The sequence below is a fragment of the Pelobates fuscus genome, chromosome 1 (genome assembly GCF_036172605.1).
Source record: "Pelobates fuscus isolate aPelFus1 chromosome 1, aPelFus1.pri, whole genome shotgun sequence".
Taxonomy (NCBI): domain Eukaryota; kingdom Metazoa; phylum Chordata; class Amphibia; order Anura; family Pelobatidae; genus Pelobates; species Pelobates fuscus.
The window spans coordinates 174383925-174398779 of NC_086317.1; the positions used below are offsets into that span (position 1 = coordinate 174383925).

At 35.0% G+C, this 14855-nt stretch overlaps 1 protein-coding gene across 2 annotated transcripts; it reads right to left on the reverse strand.

Annotated features, from left to right (window-relative positions):
* Positions 1 to 752: 752 nt before the first annotated feature.
* LHX1 (LIM homeobox 1) lies at positions 753 to 13439 on the reverse strand. 2 transcript variants are annotated; one of them, XM_063452908.1, is made up of 5 exons: positions 12523 to 13439; positions 8936 to 9159; positions 8254 to 8489; positions 4278 to 4443; positions 753 to 1329 (listed from the first exon to the last, which is right to left on the reverse strand). In XM_063452908.1, the coding sequence occupies exons 1-5, from the start codon at positions 12690 to 12692 to the stop codon at positions 950 to 952; spliced, it is 1176 nt and encodes a 391-aa protein (XP_063308978.1). In that variant the 5' UTR covers positions 12693 to 13439; the 3' UTR covers positions 753 to 949. The 2 variants fall into 2 exon arrangements, with proteins under 2 accessions (XP_063308978.1, XP_063308970.1); XM_063452900.1 differs by having other exon boundaries at positions 8254 to 8528.
* Between the last annotated feature and the right edge of the window lie 1416 nt (positions 13440 to 14855).

Here is a 14855-nt window from a genome sequence, read left to right on the forward strand (position 1 = left end):
AGTCCCCATATAGCAACAGAATAAAACAAAAACTAAGTAGAATGAATCATTTGGTTTGATTGCTCAAAACATTTCGATATTTTTTTTATTTTTTATTATTTTTTTTATTTTTGAACAAAGAGGTTTCTAAAACAGGATTATTACTAAAACATTAGGCTCCTGAATTTAAAGTCATACGTAAACAGTCGACTGCTTTTTTTTTAGTTCAATAGTCTCTTTATTTCGCTATTAGTGAAGGTAGAATCTATTTCAAGTCAGTCTGTTTGCAGATCTGGCACAGCAGACCCTGATCATGAGGATTTTTATTTTTGTTTGTTTATTTTTACTTTTTGTGATTAGCTTTGTGAAGGTAGAATAGTTGATTGTGAGGGCTTTACATTGTTGTATTCTGTCATTTTGGCAATTAAATGTTTGTTGCACCTGGATGGCAAGTGTATTGTCTGAAGCTCTCCCAGGTTTGTTCCATTTTAATATCTGAGGAACATACTCAGAATGTTGAGAACAATCCAGATATACTGCATACTGCTGCAGGTTCTCTCTCATACCTATGAATTCTTCATGGACTATGAAAGTGAAAAAGGACTGAGATTTTTGGGTCACCAGAATATCAAGGTGACATTTACCATCCACACGCCACCATACAAAATATAAATGTTTTCAGGTTTTATTTTTTGTTTTTCATTGATCCCATTTCATTGAGATCTCTTGTAGGTCATTAGTTCAATCCCAAATGTACATCTTTTTTTAGGGTGGGGGTGGGGTGGGGGGTGGACAATAAAATTAATAATTACCAGTTCTGTACACCACAACTTATCAAGAAAGAACTATGAATGATAAATTGACTACTCCAGTCTGTCTAGTTTGGTTGTTGTTGGATTTTTTTTTTTTTGTGTTTGTATAAAAAAAAAAAAAAAAACATAAAACAAAAAACAAAAAAAGAAAAATAAGACTACCATACGGTCGTTTCGTTCATTTCTGGTGGATGTGACAAATGATTGGCGTACGGTGCACCTCCATTGACCGATAGAGATGAAAAGGGGGGACTTTGACCAAAGACTTCTGCAGACATAGAGTGCATGGAACCTGGTAGGTTGGGCTCTGGGCTTGGAGAGTCTCCTGGTGGGTGGGACATGATGTCAGAGAAACGCTGAGCGTCACTGGAAGGGTGATGACCAGGTAATGGGTGGTCCATTCCACCAAGAGGGGTCCCTGCTGGCCCAGAAGAAGGTACAAATGGAAGATCTACAGGAGTCTGGGCTTGAGATGAAGGTGGTCCTTGTGGGAAAAAGTCATAATTGCTTCCTGGGCCATAATATTCGCTCTGGTAATCTAAAAAAAAAATAATCATAATAAAAAATTACAAATATGTAAAAATAAATATATATTATATATGTATTATAATGTATTAGGAAATGCAGCCCAATAATGCCCAACCTATGTGCTGCTATGCTTTATACTGGAAGTATTTAACAAATGTATGTATTCTTTAGTTTCTAGTCGTCACTAAGCAACGTAACTTGTGTTATGTATAATTACACAGAAAACAAAACCGTTTTGGAAGACTGTGGGGTCTGTTCATTAGCACAATGCAAGACAGTGCACCGTTACCGGTAACTTGCAAACTGTAGGCCAAAATATAAGAAAAATATCTCCATCTTTTAAACTGATTCCAACTGATTCCATTTTTTTAAACTGATACAAAGTTTAAACCGCTAATTCAGTCAATTTTGAATACCAAATAACACTGGCAGGGGAAATGTAAAACAATGGGAAAATAGAAGATAGATAGATAGACAGACAGACAGGCAGATAGATAGACAGATAGATAGAAGACAGACAGACAGACAGACAGATAGATAGATAGATAGATAGATAGATAGATAGACAAATAAGATAGATAGATAGATAGATAGATAGATAGATAGATAGATAGATAGATAGATAGATATAGATAGATAGATAGATAGATAGATAGATAGATAGACAGACAGACAGATAGATAGAAGACAGACAGACAGACAGACAGACAGACAGATAGATAGATAGATATAGATAGATATAGATAGATAGATAGATAGATAGATAGATAGATAGATAGATAGATAGATAGATAGATAGATATAGATAGATAGACAGATAGATAGAAGACAGACAGACAGACAGACAGATAGATAGATAGATAGATATAGATAGATATAGATAGATAGATAGATAGATAGATAGATAGACAGACAGACAGACAGACAGATAGATAGATAGAACAGATAATCATATTTAAACCAGCTGATTTTCAATTCTCAGCTGATATTGTAACAGTTATTATATACAAAGCAATGCATGCAAATCCCTTGTTGCATCCTGCACTAGTTAAAAATGATATGAAACATCTTAGGCTTCGATAGCCATAACTATTCTTTATTATAACACTACTAACTCTACCTGGCACATGATTTCCCTGGACAAGAACATGTAGTACACATCATATTCCATATTTATTCATATGTAATAATTCGATCTGTCTGTCTATCTATCTATCTATCTATCCATCTGTTCCCCTCTCTACCTATTTATCGTAATATTAGTGCAAATCAGAGATTTCTGTGGGAAAAGGAAGTCTTGAGGTTTGACTTGTGTGTGCAGATCTGTGTTTAACAATGTACTGACTATCTATCTATCTATCTATCTATCTATCTATCTATCTGTCTGTCTGTCTGTCTGTCTGTCTGTCTGTCTATCTTTACAGTACCTTCAGTAATTCCACATACAGCTTGAGAAGTCCCTTTTAGTGGTTTAATACTGATGGCGAGCAAAGCAGCAAAGCATTGCACTGTATTTGTGCATAGAACTCACTGAAGAATGGTGTATGCTAGTCAACCATCAGAAACTCTATTAAATATTAACAAAGTATTTCAAGCATGAAAACCCAAAGGCTTGCTGAGGTTTTCTTGGTATGTGTAGATTGGTGTCATTGATAAGAGATCGGGAAACGGCTCAGTTGTAGCAACAGACTCCTTTTAAGATCAACATTGATTGATCAAATATGAAACTATCATTGGGATGTGGCTATCCTGGGCCATTTTAGGGTAAGTGTATGTAACATTCATAAATAAATGCCCAGTTAGCTAACAAACACATGAACATACAGAAACATATACAGCCACATACACTCACATGCATTAATACACATACACCCATACACAAACATACTTATAGATCCACACACAAACAAATGCACACACGCATACATATAAACACTCACGTGCATTAACACCCATACACAAACATACTTACATATATAAGCACACACATAAATATAAACACTCACATGCATTAACACACATACACCCATACACAAACATACTTATATAAATATACACAAACACACACACATATAAACACTCACATGCAAACACACACACACACACAAACACAGGTGTACACACATACACACACACACACTCATACACACACACTCATACATACACACACACACACACACACAGTACATTCAGTGTATTTGCAAGGAAGGATTGAATCTGTTAGACTGTTCTGGCCTCTCCTTCGCTTTACAATAAACTTGAACTGTTGAGAGCAGCCATTCATTCATATTTATGAGGTTATCTGATTTGCAGCTATGCTGTATTCATAGGGCCCATACAAAACGAGTCGACCTAGCGCCTGTCTGGGTAACATCAACAGAAATATCATTTCTGACACTTTAGTGCTCAAGCAATTTTACCCAATCTCATCCTTCATCGTTAAAATTCTCATTTAAAATATTTGCATTCATTATTTAAAAAATGCCAGCCTAGCATTCCCATTACATTCTTATTGGGCTGTGTTTGCCTGTGTATGCTTAGGAATGATTGTGTGTAAAGATGTTTACATAGCTAAAGGACCAAGTACCTTACATTGTGCTATTGAATGGACCGCTGTCTTACATAGCATTTTACAGATGGGGATTATTCACTAAACTGAGCTGAATTAAATACCAGCTTGCAGAATATCCTCTTAATATTCTATTCTAAACAGATGTAAGAAATGCCTATCTATTATAATATTGGCAGAGAAAAGTAGGACTTTGCTATGCGAGTGTGAATATATGCAGAGACCACTGATTCAATTACAGTACTGCCACATTTATCTAGCAGCTCCAGCTCACTGGAAGCTTGACCAGTCTATAAAGCAGGCTGAGCATCATGTGAGTTGTAATTTCGAAAGATCAGGATAAAAAGATTATACATCATGGGCATATCGATATTTAGTGTTCCCCCTACCTCCATAGAATGAAAAGGGTCCATTGGGGATGAGCTCTCCTGGCTCCAGTCTGTCCACAAGAGGTCTCATCCTGCGGGGACTCCTGAAGAAGGCATGCCGGCGGGCTCCCAACGCACTCAGCTGCTTCATGCGCCTTTCTTTGGAGCGTCGGTTTTGAAACCAGACCTGCAAGCGCAAAAACAGCGTCACATTAGCGTCATTAGCAATACTGAAATGCAGCTAGATCCAAAGCCACTACAATAGACAAAATAAATGCGAATTGCAATTGAAGATTCTTTAATCTCGATTGTTATGGAATCGAAACATTGACAAATATATAAATATACAAATATATAACAATATAACTATATATATATATTTTTCTTATATTACATTGAAAGTGTATTTGGAACTCATGCTATTGGTTGTTTTGTATCGGAATTAGTTTTTTTTTATATGTATCGGGGGAAATGCAATGGTTGGGGGTTGGCGTTTCTATCAAGGTCACTGCTATGTCTCCTTTTTATAACCGGATGTTATCTAAATGTAATTCAGGTTGTATGACAAACTTTGGACAGGGTTATTCACTTAGCCGGAAATTGGTAGAGAATTGCAAAATAACCACATCAGGATGATCTTCATCTCAAAATATTTTTATTCGTCCGGCTGCCTTTGTAAAAAAAATACAGTTTTATATAATCACCGACTTAGTAAATATACCCATTTAATCCTGGGTTTGTACATTATATGGATGTATAGATTTAAATAAGGGATAATATAAATCTAACAACCGACTTGACAAATCTAAGCTTAAATAAACAGTAACCCCTGTCGATTTAGAGGGGGGCGGTTGAGGGGAGGGGGGGGGGGGGGTCATCGCTCACCTTTTAGTGAATAAACCCTTGTAAAGTAATGTATTCTATTTAGAGACCTGGCTTAGTTGTCTAATTTTTATTCCACAAGCTAAATATATTGGGCATGCATTATTAATAAAATTGCCATACTGCCCTTTTTTGAAGATTGATTACTGATATTAATTGACTTTTCACTATACATCTTCATAAAATAAAATAAAACAAGCTATCGTCTCCCTTTTCAGTTATCCCAGCTCCTGGTTGTCTGGAACAGCTGTGTTCATCAATTGGGAATATTCTCTAATGATTCCAGGTGAGTAAATGCTACTTAAAAATACACTTCTAATTATTATATGGGGCTAATGGGTCAAAATGGATTTCTTGCATCTGATATGAGCATGAATCTGGTGATATATCTTGTATGTATTGGTTACTCGATCAAAACATTGCTTTAGCAAAGATTCAATCCACATGACTGTGAATGCACCTTATATATAATTTATACATCTGTGTAAATAACATATATACAAATAATAGGTGGATATTATTGTATCTGATCACATAAAAAGTAAGCTTGGATATGGCTATCCCGCTATATACTAATCAACGCCCGTTAGGAACTCATTCTTTAATAAAAACCTACTAAACTAAATTTAATATACACATTTTTAGGAATGTGATAACTGTTCAGATCAAGTGTTAAACACACACACATACATACACACACACACACACACACACACACACATACACACAAACACACACACACACACACACACACACATACATACACACACACACACACACACACACACACACACACATACACACACACAAACACACACACACACACACACACATACACACACATACACACACACACACTGTATGAATGTTTATTATTGCGAAGTGCTGTACAATGCCATGTCAGTCAGTCTTTATATTGTTCTTACACAGAAAAACACACACACATCCATTTATTTGCAGCTATACGGCCATTTTACTTTGAAAGATTTAGTTAGAATGTCATACGTTTGTGGAATGTTCTATGTTTTTTTTTACATTTTAGCTATGTCGATTTGTGTGGATGACCCACCTCATTAAGCAATTTGTAACATAAAACTAACAAAAAAAAAACTATAATATAAAATATTATTTATATATGTATTAAAAAAAAAAATAATCCAAAAAAAATAAATTAACTTGCTGTGAAATCTATTAACTTGTACTGTAGGCTTCTCCTTTGATAATTGCCATGCATGAAGCAAATTGCAGAGCATGAGGGATTCTCGTTAGTTGTATTTTTTATTTTATTATAACAAATGTCCTAGATCAATTATAATAACTGTCCTGTGGAATCTATCTATCTATCTACCTATCGATGCACTTGTTGAATTTTAAATATAATATTTTAAAAATAAAAATAATAATAATAAAATAACAATAATAAGGCAGTGTTACAGTGTGTCTGTCTAGAAGAGGGTATTGAATAACCTAGAGTCACTTTTTCCACTATGTCGTTGTCACTCATTAACTTTTTTTCCCTGGCAGAAACTAGGATTCACCCCCTGGGACTGTAGATGACCTGGGTGAACTCCAGTGTCTCTGTGGGAAGATTCCACTATAGCAGTTTAATGAAAGATAACCCACTCGTGCGTGGATAAAGAAACCCTGACTATTCTCCACTCAAATATATGTAAAATATATTTACAGGACCGGCTACCGATTCTTTACAGTTTACACTGAATTAAACATTTAAAGGCATTTAACCACCCCCTCACCACCCCCCACCCCACCCCCTTGGTTGGCTTTCCCCTTTAGGTCAAGAATGATTGAGTTAATTCTTATTACCCTGACAAGATTACTCCTAATTATCCTCACACCGAAGCTCTTCCAATCTAACCTCGCCTTAATGATCTTTTAACCCTCCATTACCCCCAGCTCTGCGGGTTTATAAACCTTTTAATAATCCCAGCTCATTGTCATTCTTATTTTTCCATTAACCCCTCACATTTATGGTTATTAATTTCTAGTCCATTTGCAAGTTGATACCCCTATTCAATCCTTTAAGGCCAATAAATGATAAGATAGGAGTTGAAACTGCAAGCACATTTGTACAATATTTCACTCCAAAGTAACGATTATAATTTAGCAGTTCAGGCAGCCCAAAGGCTTTGCAGGAGAACACTCTATTGGTACAGTATAATTATTATTCTTGGAGTCACCATTAATAGTTTTATTGTTTCTACTAGTAGACTATTGTGTATACTAGTAAAATGTTGCTTGGAAACTATGTTTAAGTGTATTTTTGTTATTGTATGTAAACATTGATATGAGTTTAATTCAAGATATTACTAAACATCTTTAGGATAAATTGTATTTTCATTTTCACCCTACAAAGATGTCCTCAATAAACAATATTATAAACAGAGATACATAATGTGATGTAAATAATTATTTCTATGTTAACCGATAGTAAGTCATAGGAAGGCAGAGATACCACCATCATTAAAAAGCAAAAAAAAAAATTTCTAATTCTGCAATTTTGCATTAAATTTAAATAGACAAAATATAAAATCAATCCAGAGGTTTATGTGAAATTCAAACAACATTTCATTGTTTTGGGAGCATTCCAATCAGGCACCACTCCTGATTAAATTAAATAATTGTTACATAAATATGCATAATGACAGTTGAAAAATATAGATATATAATTTGTATTATATTATTTTACTAATATTATATTACTTTCTTGACAGTGATTTAAATTTTGACACTGTGTTCTTAATTCTGCACAAATATAGCCAAATTAGTATTATTTTATTATCAGCATACTGCTGATGTGCATGTAACACTAAATATCCAATTGCATCCTGTTAGAATGCATGTTTCTGTGTTGCGTCAACGCATATGGTTACCCTGACGCGTTTTCCGTCTCACTGGCACTGGAAAGGGTTAACACTACAGGAGTCTGTGCGTCATATAATCTGTAGTGACTAGGGAAAGCCATGCCCTTACTCTACAGAGCAAACAATAGCTATTGTTTAGGGCTTTCCAGACAAACTCCACATTGGAGTGTGCTAACCAAGTGTTAATCCATTTGGCATTGGCACAGTTGGCATTCGCCCAACACAAGATTTACCTGTATCACTCGCATGTTGAGGCCAGTCTCCTGTGCCAGCTGTTCTCTTATGTGCCTGGTGGGCTTAGGGGTTGCAGCAAAGGCAGCTTTCAGAGTCTCCAGCTGTTTGGCTTTGATAGTAGTCCTGGGTCCTCTCCTCTTGGCTCCCAGGTTCTGGTCATCGTTCTCGTTAATCCCAACCTCCTTATCTGAGATGTTAGCGCTTTCAGAGTCCTTTGCGTCGTCTTGAGATGGGTCTTGAGAGTCAGGAGATAAACTGGGGTCACTGCCTGTTACTATTCCAGGGAGGGAAAAAATGATTCATATCAAACAAAGGGTGATTGCATCAACCCACTGCTTTTTACTTGTATTAATCAAGGGGAAAGGGGCTCTCTTTAAGTTAAAATTTTAGAATTTCAACATTCAGAATTATATTTAAATTCAGGATTTTAACAAAATAGTATGTATTTTGATTATAGTAATAAACATCTTTTTTTTTTCTTTCCTCCATTTTCCCCTCTCCCTTTCTTTTTTCCCTCTCTCTCTCTGCCCCTCTCCTCCCTCCATTTAGATTTGCATTTTTAACAAAACATCAGGGGGTGATAAGTACAAATTACTGCCATGATTATACAAAGGCAGATCGACTAACGTTTCGCTCATTTCCTGGTCACCCTCAGCCCCAAGCACTGCCAGCAAGCCTTACCTGAGAGAAGACTGTGTTCTTTGGCAGTATTGTTATTTAGATAATCTTCTTTACAGACAAACTTGTTCTCGTCAATGATATAAAGTTCCTCTCCAGTGGAGAGTTGTTTGTTGCACATCATGCACGTGAAACAGTTCAAGTGAAACACTTTATTTCGTGCCCTCCTCACCAGGTCACTGGGAGAGATGCCCTGGGCACAGCCTGCACACTTGGTACCAAAACGTCTAGAATAAGAAGAAGATAAAAAATATGTATGATATAATATTAAAGCATAATATTTTACAACAAAACGATGAGATCATCTATAACTGTATCAAACTTAATGATTTATTCTGTAAAGTACACAAATTAAAAAAAAAACAATATTAATCACAAATTTTATAAAAATAATATTTGCTTTAAAAAAAAAATCTAATTTAGCTTTCTATCCAACTTGTCTATTAATTGCCATTCACTGTTCAGCGAATAAACCCTCAAGATTTTTATTTTTTATTTTTTTTTTAAGACTGAATTAATATACTCCTAGATGAAGGTGTCCATATTTTAATAATACTTGTCCTATGGTTATAACAAATATTTTTTTTCCGCATAGTTATCAAAGATTACAATGTTTCTGTTTGTTTCATACAGAACATGACCTTATTTTAACAGACACAAAGCATATTATTTACATTTTGTAACATTAAGTGATTTTGTTATTTAAATGCAAATGTTTGTTGACCTTGTATACAATGTTTATAAATTATTACATTTATATAATATAAAATTTTGTTGAGGATATGTTACACAATTTTAATTTTTCCATTTACAGTGCATTATATTATTTTTAATGTATTCTACATAACGTCCCCTTTTTAATGTGTTTTATGATAATAAGTCATTTTCTACGTAATAGTGCGAAATGGGGATCGCTAAGGGGGTAGAAATTGGCTTTACACAGGAGAATTGGGGTCAAATAAGCAATTAATCATCAAAGCTATTTACAAGTAAAAACTATTATAGACCAAAACTGGACTTTACAACTGTTTAATGTAAACCTTTTTGATGTATAATTCGGAAAATTCTCAAGACTACAAAAATATATAGCCTAAAATATTTTTTCCTTACAAAAACTAATAATTGTACTACCATTTATTTATAGTCATAATACATGTACTCTAAAAAGTAAAGTCATATTTTCAAATCTCATATTCACTGTAAATAATAAGAATAATAATAGTAATAAACACCATTATAATATTGATTTATATATTTGTTTATATTATATTTGCACATTAACTAGCTATGCAATGCCTGTCAGCCAACAAAATGGGGAATAGTAAGTAAACAAAAATTTAGAACGAAATGGCAGATTATAAAAAAAAATAAAAAAAAAATAAAAAAAAAAATAAAAGTTAAAGAACAAAACCTACTCAATGGGATTGGGGAGATTCCTCCTCTTCTCTAATATTTAACCCCATATTTTACAAGTCAGTTACCAATCGCTGTTTAGTAAATATGCTCATTCTTCTGCAAACTGTGTCTGGGTTTTCTGTGGTTTCCTCCCTAAACACCTTTAAATCTAGTTATCACTAATTTACTAAAATCCACAGCCCATAATACCTACATGGGACACTGGCATTGCTGAGAGCAGGACAGGATATCTAAGCGATGAGTCAAGTTAAGTACATTTCAAAGTGTGATTTCCTTTCTCTGTGATATTCCTGAATACACAAAAGCATGTCTCCCATACAGTATAGCAAACACTGGGCATTGTGGCTGAACAAATAACACCTCAGTGTGTGTGACTGAGTAACTATTCTCAAGTACATGTTTAAATGCTGCAGGTTTATAATTCCAACACCCTTTCAAGAGACCTTTTCTACTTGTGCAAGTTATCTTAATAAACCACAATATTCGTGTATATAGAACGCTATACGGTATGATTTGTGTCCAATATATCCTAAATAAGGGCATATTTACTAATCTGCGATCTGTAGCAAACTGACCCCAAAATTGCAACATTGGATTGTATTTACATTTTACGGTTTTGTTTTAATTCTCTACAATATGGCGTGTTTTACTTGTGATCACCTATTTTCTATAAAATTATAATGATAAAAAAAAAAATGCAAGCTTACATATTTAAGCTGCGCCTGTAGTTGAGTAGGGCGTATTATATATAATATATATATATATATATATATATATATATATATATATATATATATATATATATATATATATATTTTTTTTTTTTTTTTTTTTTTTTTTTAATTTGACATTTTTATAATTTTCTGCTCTAATGTTGCTGGTTGAATTTTAATTCGCCACAGTTCGAAGTAAAGTAAATAAAAAAATAACCTTGATATGTGTTTGTCCATTTTGCAGTAGGAAATGCTTAGAGATGTAGGACATTATTTACATCGTTTGACAAGAATGAAAATATATATATATATAAATAAAGATCTAAAATGACACTTTCTCTGGGCCTGTAAAAATTCACTGACATGAAAGATCAGCTCTTTATCTGAGGAAAAGATGTCACTTTCATCCATCAAATTATCATTTTAACCCGTCGCTTAACCTCCAGAAACACTGCGTGGGAAACCATGTCTGGGCTCTATAATTATCAAACCATTTGGGCACTTTTGAGCTCTTCTCCTCAATGCACGGTGTGGCATGGTGTGTGCATCTGTTGGGGGACTGATAGCAGCTCCCCCTCGCACTGATCGAGCACATTAGATCCGTTTTCAGGCGATCTCCGAGGAGTCTTTATCTCTACTTTGTCACCACTGAAATATTCATCAGATGGTGCTAAATAAATTCACAGCTGACAAGGGCCAGTTGTAGATTATCTAGCCTGTTCAGAGACACGTCTTGTCATTGTTTGAGTATTCTTGTATTAAAAGAATAGCCCAAACTAATACTAGTAATGTTTTACTAATAAAATATCAACTACAGCAAAACATCACTATTAAAAAAATACAAGATAGATAGATAGATAAATAAATAGATAAATAGATATATAGATAGATAGATAAATAGATAGATTGATGATATATAGATAGATAGATAGATAGATAGATAAATAGATAGATTGATGATATATAGATAGATAGATAGATAGATAGATAGATAGATAGATATTTAACATATAAGAAAATATCTAAAAGCATTTCGGTTTCCTTTTTTCAGCTTCCACACACAATCTATGTAAATGTATTAAATTCAAGATATTGCCTTATCGCAGGTCACACACTCAAACACACATGGTGTGTTTGTACAAGAACACACAGCAAACCAGCAAATATACTCTACACTTGGAGGTATATTTCAATAAATGCGTGTTTTATACAAATGCCGATGACAATAAATCAGGTTTTGCTCAGCGAATGAGGGAGCTTAGAGAGCATCAATAATTAATATATTTTTTCGGTGCCAGGTTTAATCCATAGGTATCTCTGGGTTCAGGTGTTAGAATTCTCACGACTTCCTCAAGCATCGTCCCAAGACTAATCTTTCCATCGCGATCCATGTGTCCCTGGGACCAAACATGGAACTGTGAGCCATAGGTGGCCTTTGGGTGAGCCTGATCCATCACTTACCTGAAAAAATCGTTTTTGCAGTAAAGCTTGCCTTCTCTGGAGAAGCATTTCTCTGTCAAGTTGCATTTACATTCACAGCACTGAACACACTTCACATGCCAAGCCCTGTCCAGTACATTCAACAAGAAACGGTCCAAAATGGGCCTCTCGCATCCAGCACAGTGTACCATTGTCTTTGGTTAGAGGATATTTTGGAAGCTGGAAAAGGATCCTGGCGAAAGAAGCCAAACACTAGTAGCAACAACAGAACTAAACAAACAAAAAGAATAATGATTCTAATAATATCAAAAAATAAAATCTCTTCCTTATAGTCTCAAATGAGCCACAGGCAGCCAGGAGCCAGCACAGCTTCTGAGATGAAGGAGGTTCCCAGCCAAGGAGAGGGAAGGTAGCAGGAGTGAAAGGAGGAAAACAAGCCTGACACTGATCAGTGGTTTCCCTGGGATCTGAGGTAGCTCAGTCAGTGATGAAAGTGCAGATTCGTCCAAAATAAACCAAAGGAGGACAGGGAGGGGGGGCTTTGGCTTCTAACTTGCCAGCATTGCCTCTGCTGTCAGTGCAATGCTTTCCACACACACACCTCCCTATGGGGGAGATATGGCTGGAGATGGCTGATCACTGGGATGGACAGCCTGGGTCTTCTCTCCACAGATTGAATAAAGGAAGTTACCTAGTCCATATGAGTGTGATGTCCTCTTCTTGTTGGGGTTAATAATACTGAGTCCAGAACACACTTGCAGTATCAGTAAACCAGGCTTTTATGGGAAGGTCTTTGCTGTGTCCTGTGTTGGCCAGGCAGGATGAAAGCAGACCTTCTGATGGCGTTCTATTTAGATGCGTTGCCTAGCTGCGGTGGTGCTGAAGATTCTACAGGTCTGTCAATGTTCCACTGGCTGTCTCTTTCCATCTGAACTGCCTTCCCTGGACTGCATGTTACCAGCTGCCGTGTAGCTAGCCTTATGCACAAGTCTGTGACGACACGAGCACCAAGAGCCAATCAGCTGCGTGCAGTCCCTTGTAAACCATTAACCACCCTAGCAAGCTGTGAGAGTTCCTTAAGACCATTTCTAGAGAATAAGCAAAAGCAACCCCATTGTCAAAATCTTTAGGTAATGTCATATTTTCATTTTTTTTCATTTGGTAAGATATTGAATTTTTATGGAAGAGGTGGATCAGTCACAGAATGGTAGCACTGTTTCATGTATGATAAGTGCACAGGGTGCTAACAGCGCAGAAACTGATTTAACTGGTAGGTAATACATATAATATATGATACCTGTATCTAAATATATATATATTTTTATTTTTTCATTTTTGTATTTTTTTCCTGCCCAGGCAGAAATGCGTTAATCATTTTTTTCCCCTAGTCTAGCAGATTTTTAATTGTACATAACCTATTTATGGTTGAGATCTGGCTGGTGATTGTGTTGATATAACAGACACAGGAACAATAAGTTTGAAGAGCGAATTTTACAACAGTTAAGTAAATCCAAGCTAGATGACAAAGTGTGGCTCTGTTTATTACTGGGAAGTTACAATGTGGCTAGGTAGAGAAGCTGTATTCTTGTAGGTGTGGAGTCAAGTTGCATTATGGGACATATATCAGCAATAATACCTGACAAAATCAATACAACACACTTCATCAAATGATAACTACATAGGATAAGTTGATGGTTTTTTTTTTACATTGCAATTTCTGATTTATTTTATTAATCCGAATAATGTAGAATATTTACCATGTTGTATAGCATAATTTTAAATTGAAGTTTGCAGGATACACACACACACACACACACACACACAAACACACACATCATGTATGCTCATTTTATTTGGTTGATTGGTATAAACTGAAACCTGAAACCATGTTTCGAGAAATTTTGGAATTGGATCTGTTTTTATGTATCTGTGTATATGAATCACTAAATATTTCAGAGTTTTATTGTATTGTATTTATAAAAAGTTTGGACTCATTCATAGCGACACACTATAAAAATACAGTAAGAAAGTGGGCATTTAATCTCGTTGTGTGCCTTCACAAATAAACACTTGCAGCCAAACCGGTTTGTATTCTGTCTGACTGGTCTATACCACATAGGTGTTGATTGTTAATTAAACAACATCACTAATAAATACATATGCAATTAAATCTGTACAGTTTTGGTCTTAAAATCGTTTGCATAATGTTTGTTCCTGAAACTCAGTAATTGTTTGTTTTAAAAAAACAAAAACAAAAAAAATAGTGAAATAGAAAACTCGAACCGAAATTTACAAGAAGTTTATAAAGTGTATATTTGTGATACAACATAAACCGGTTTCATCACAAAAAAAAA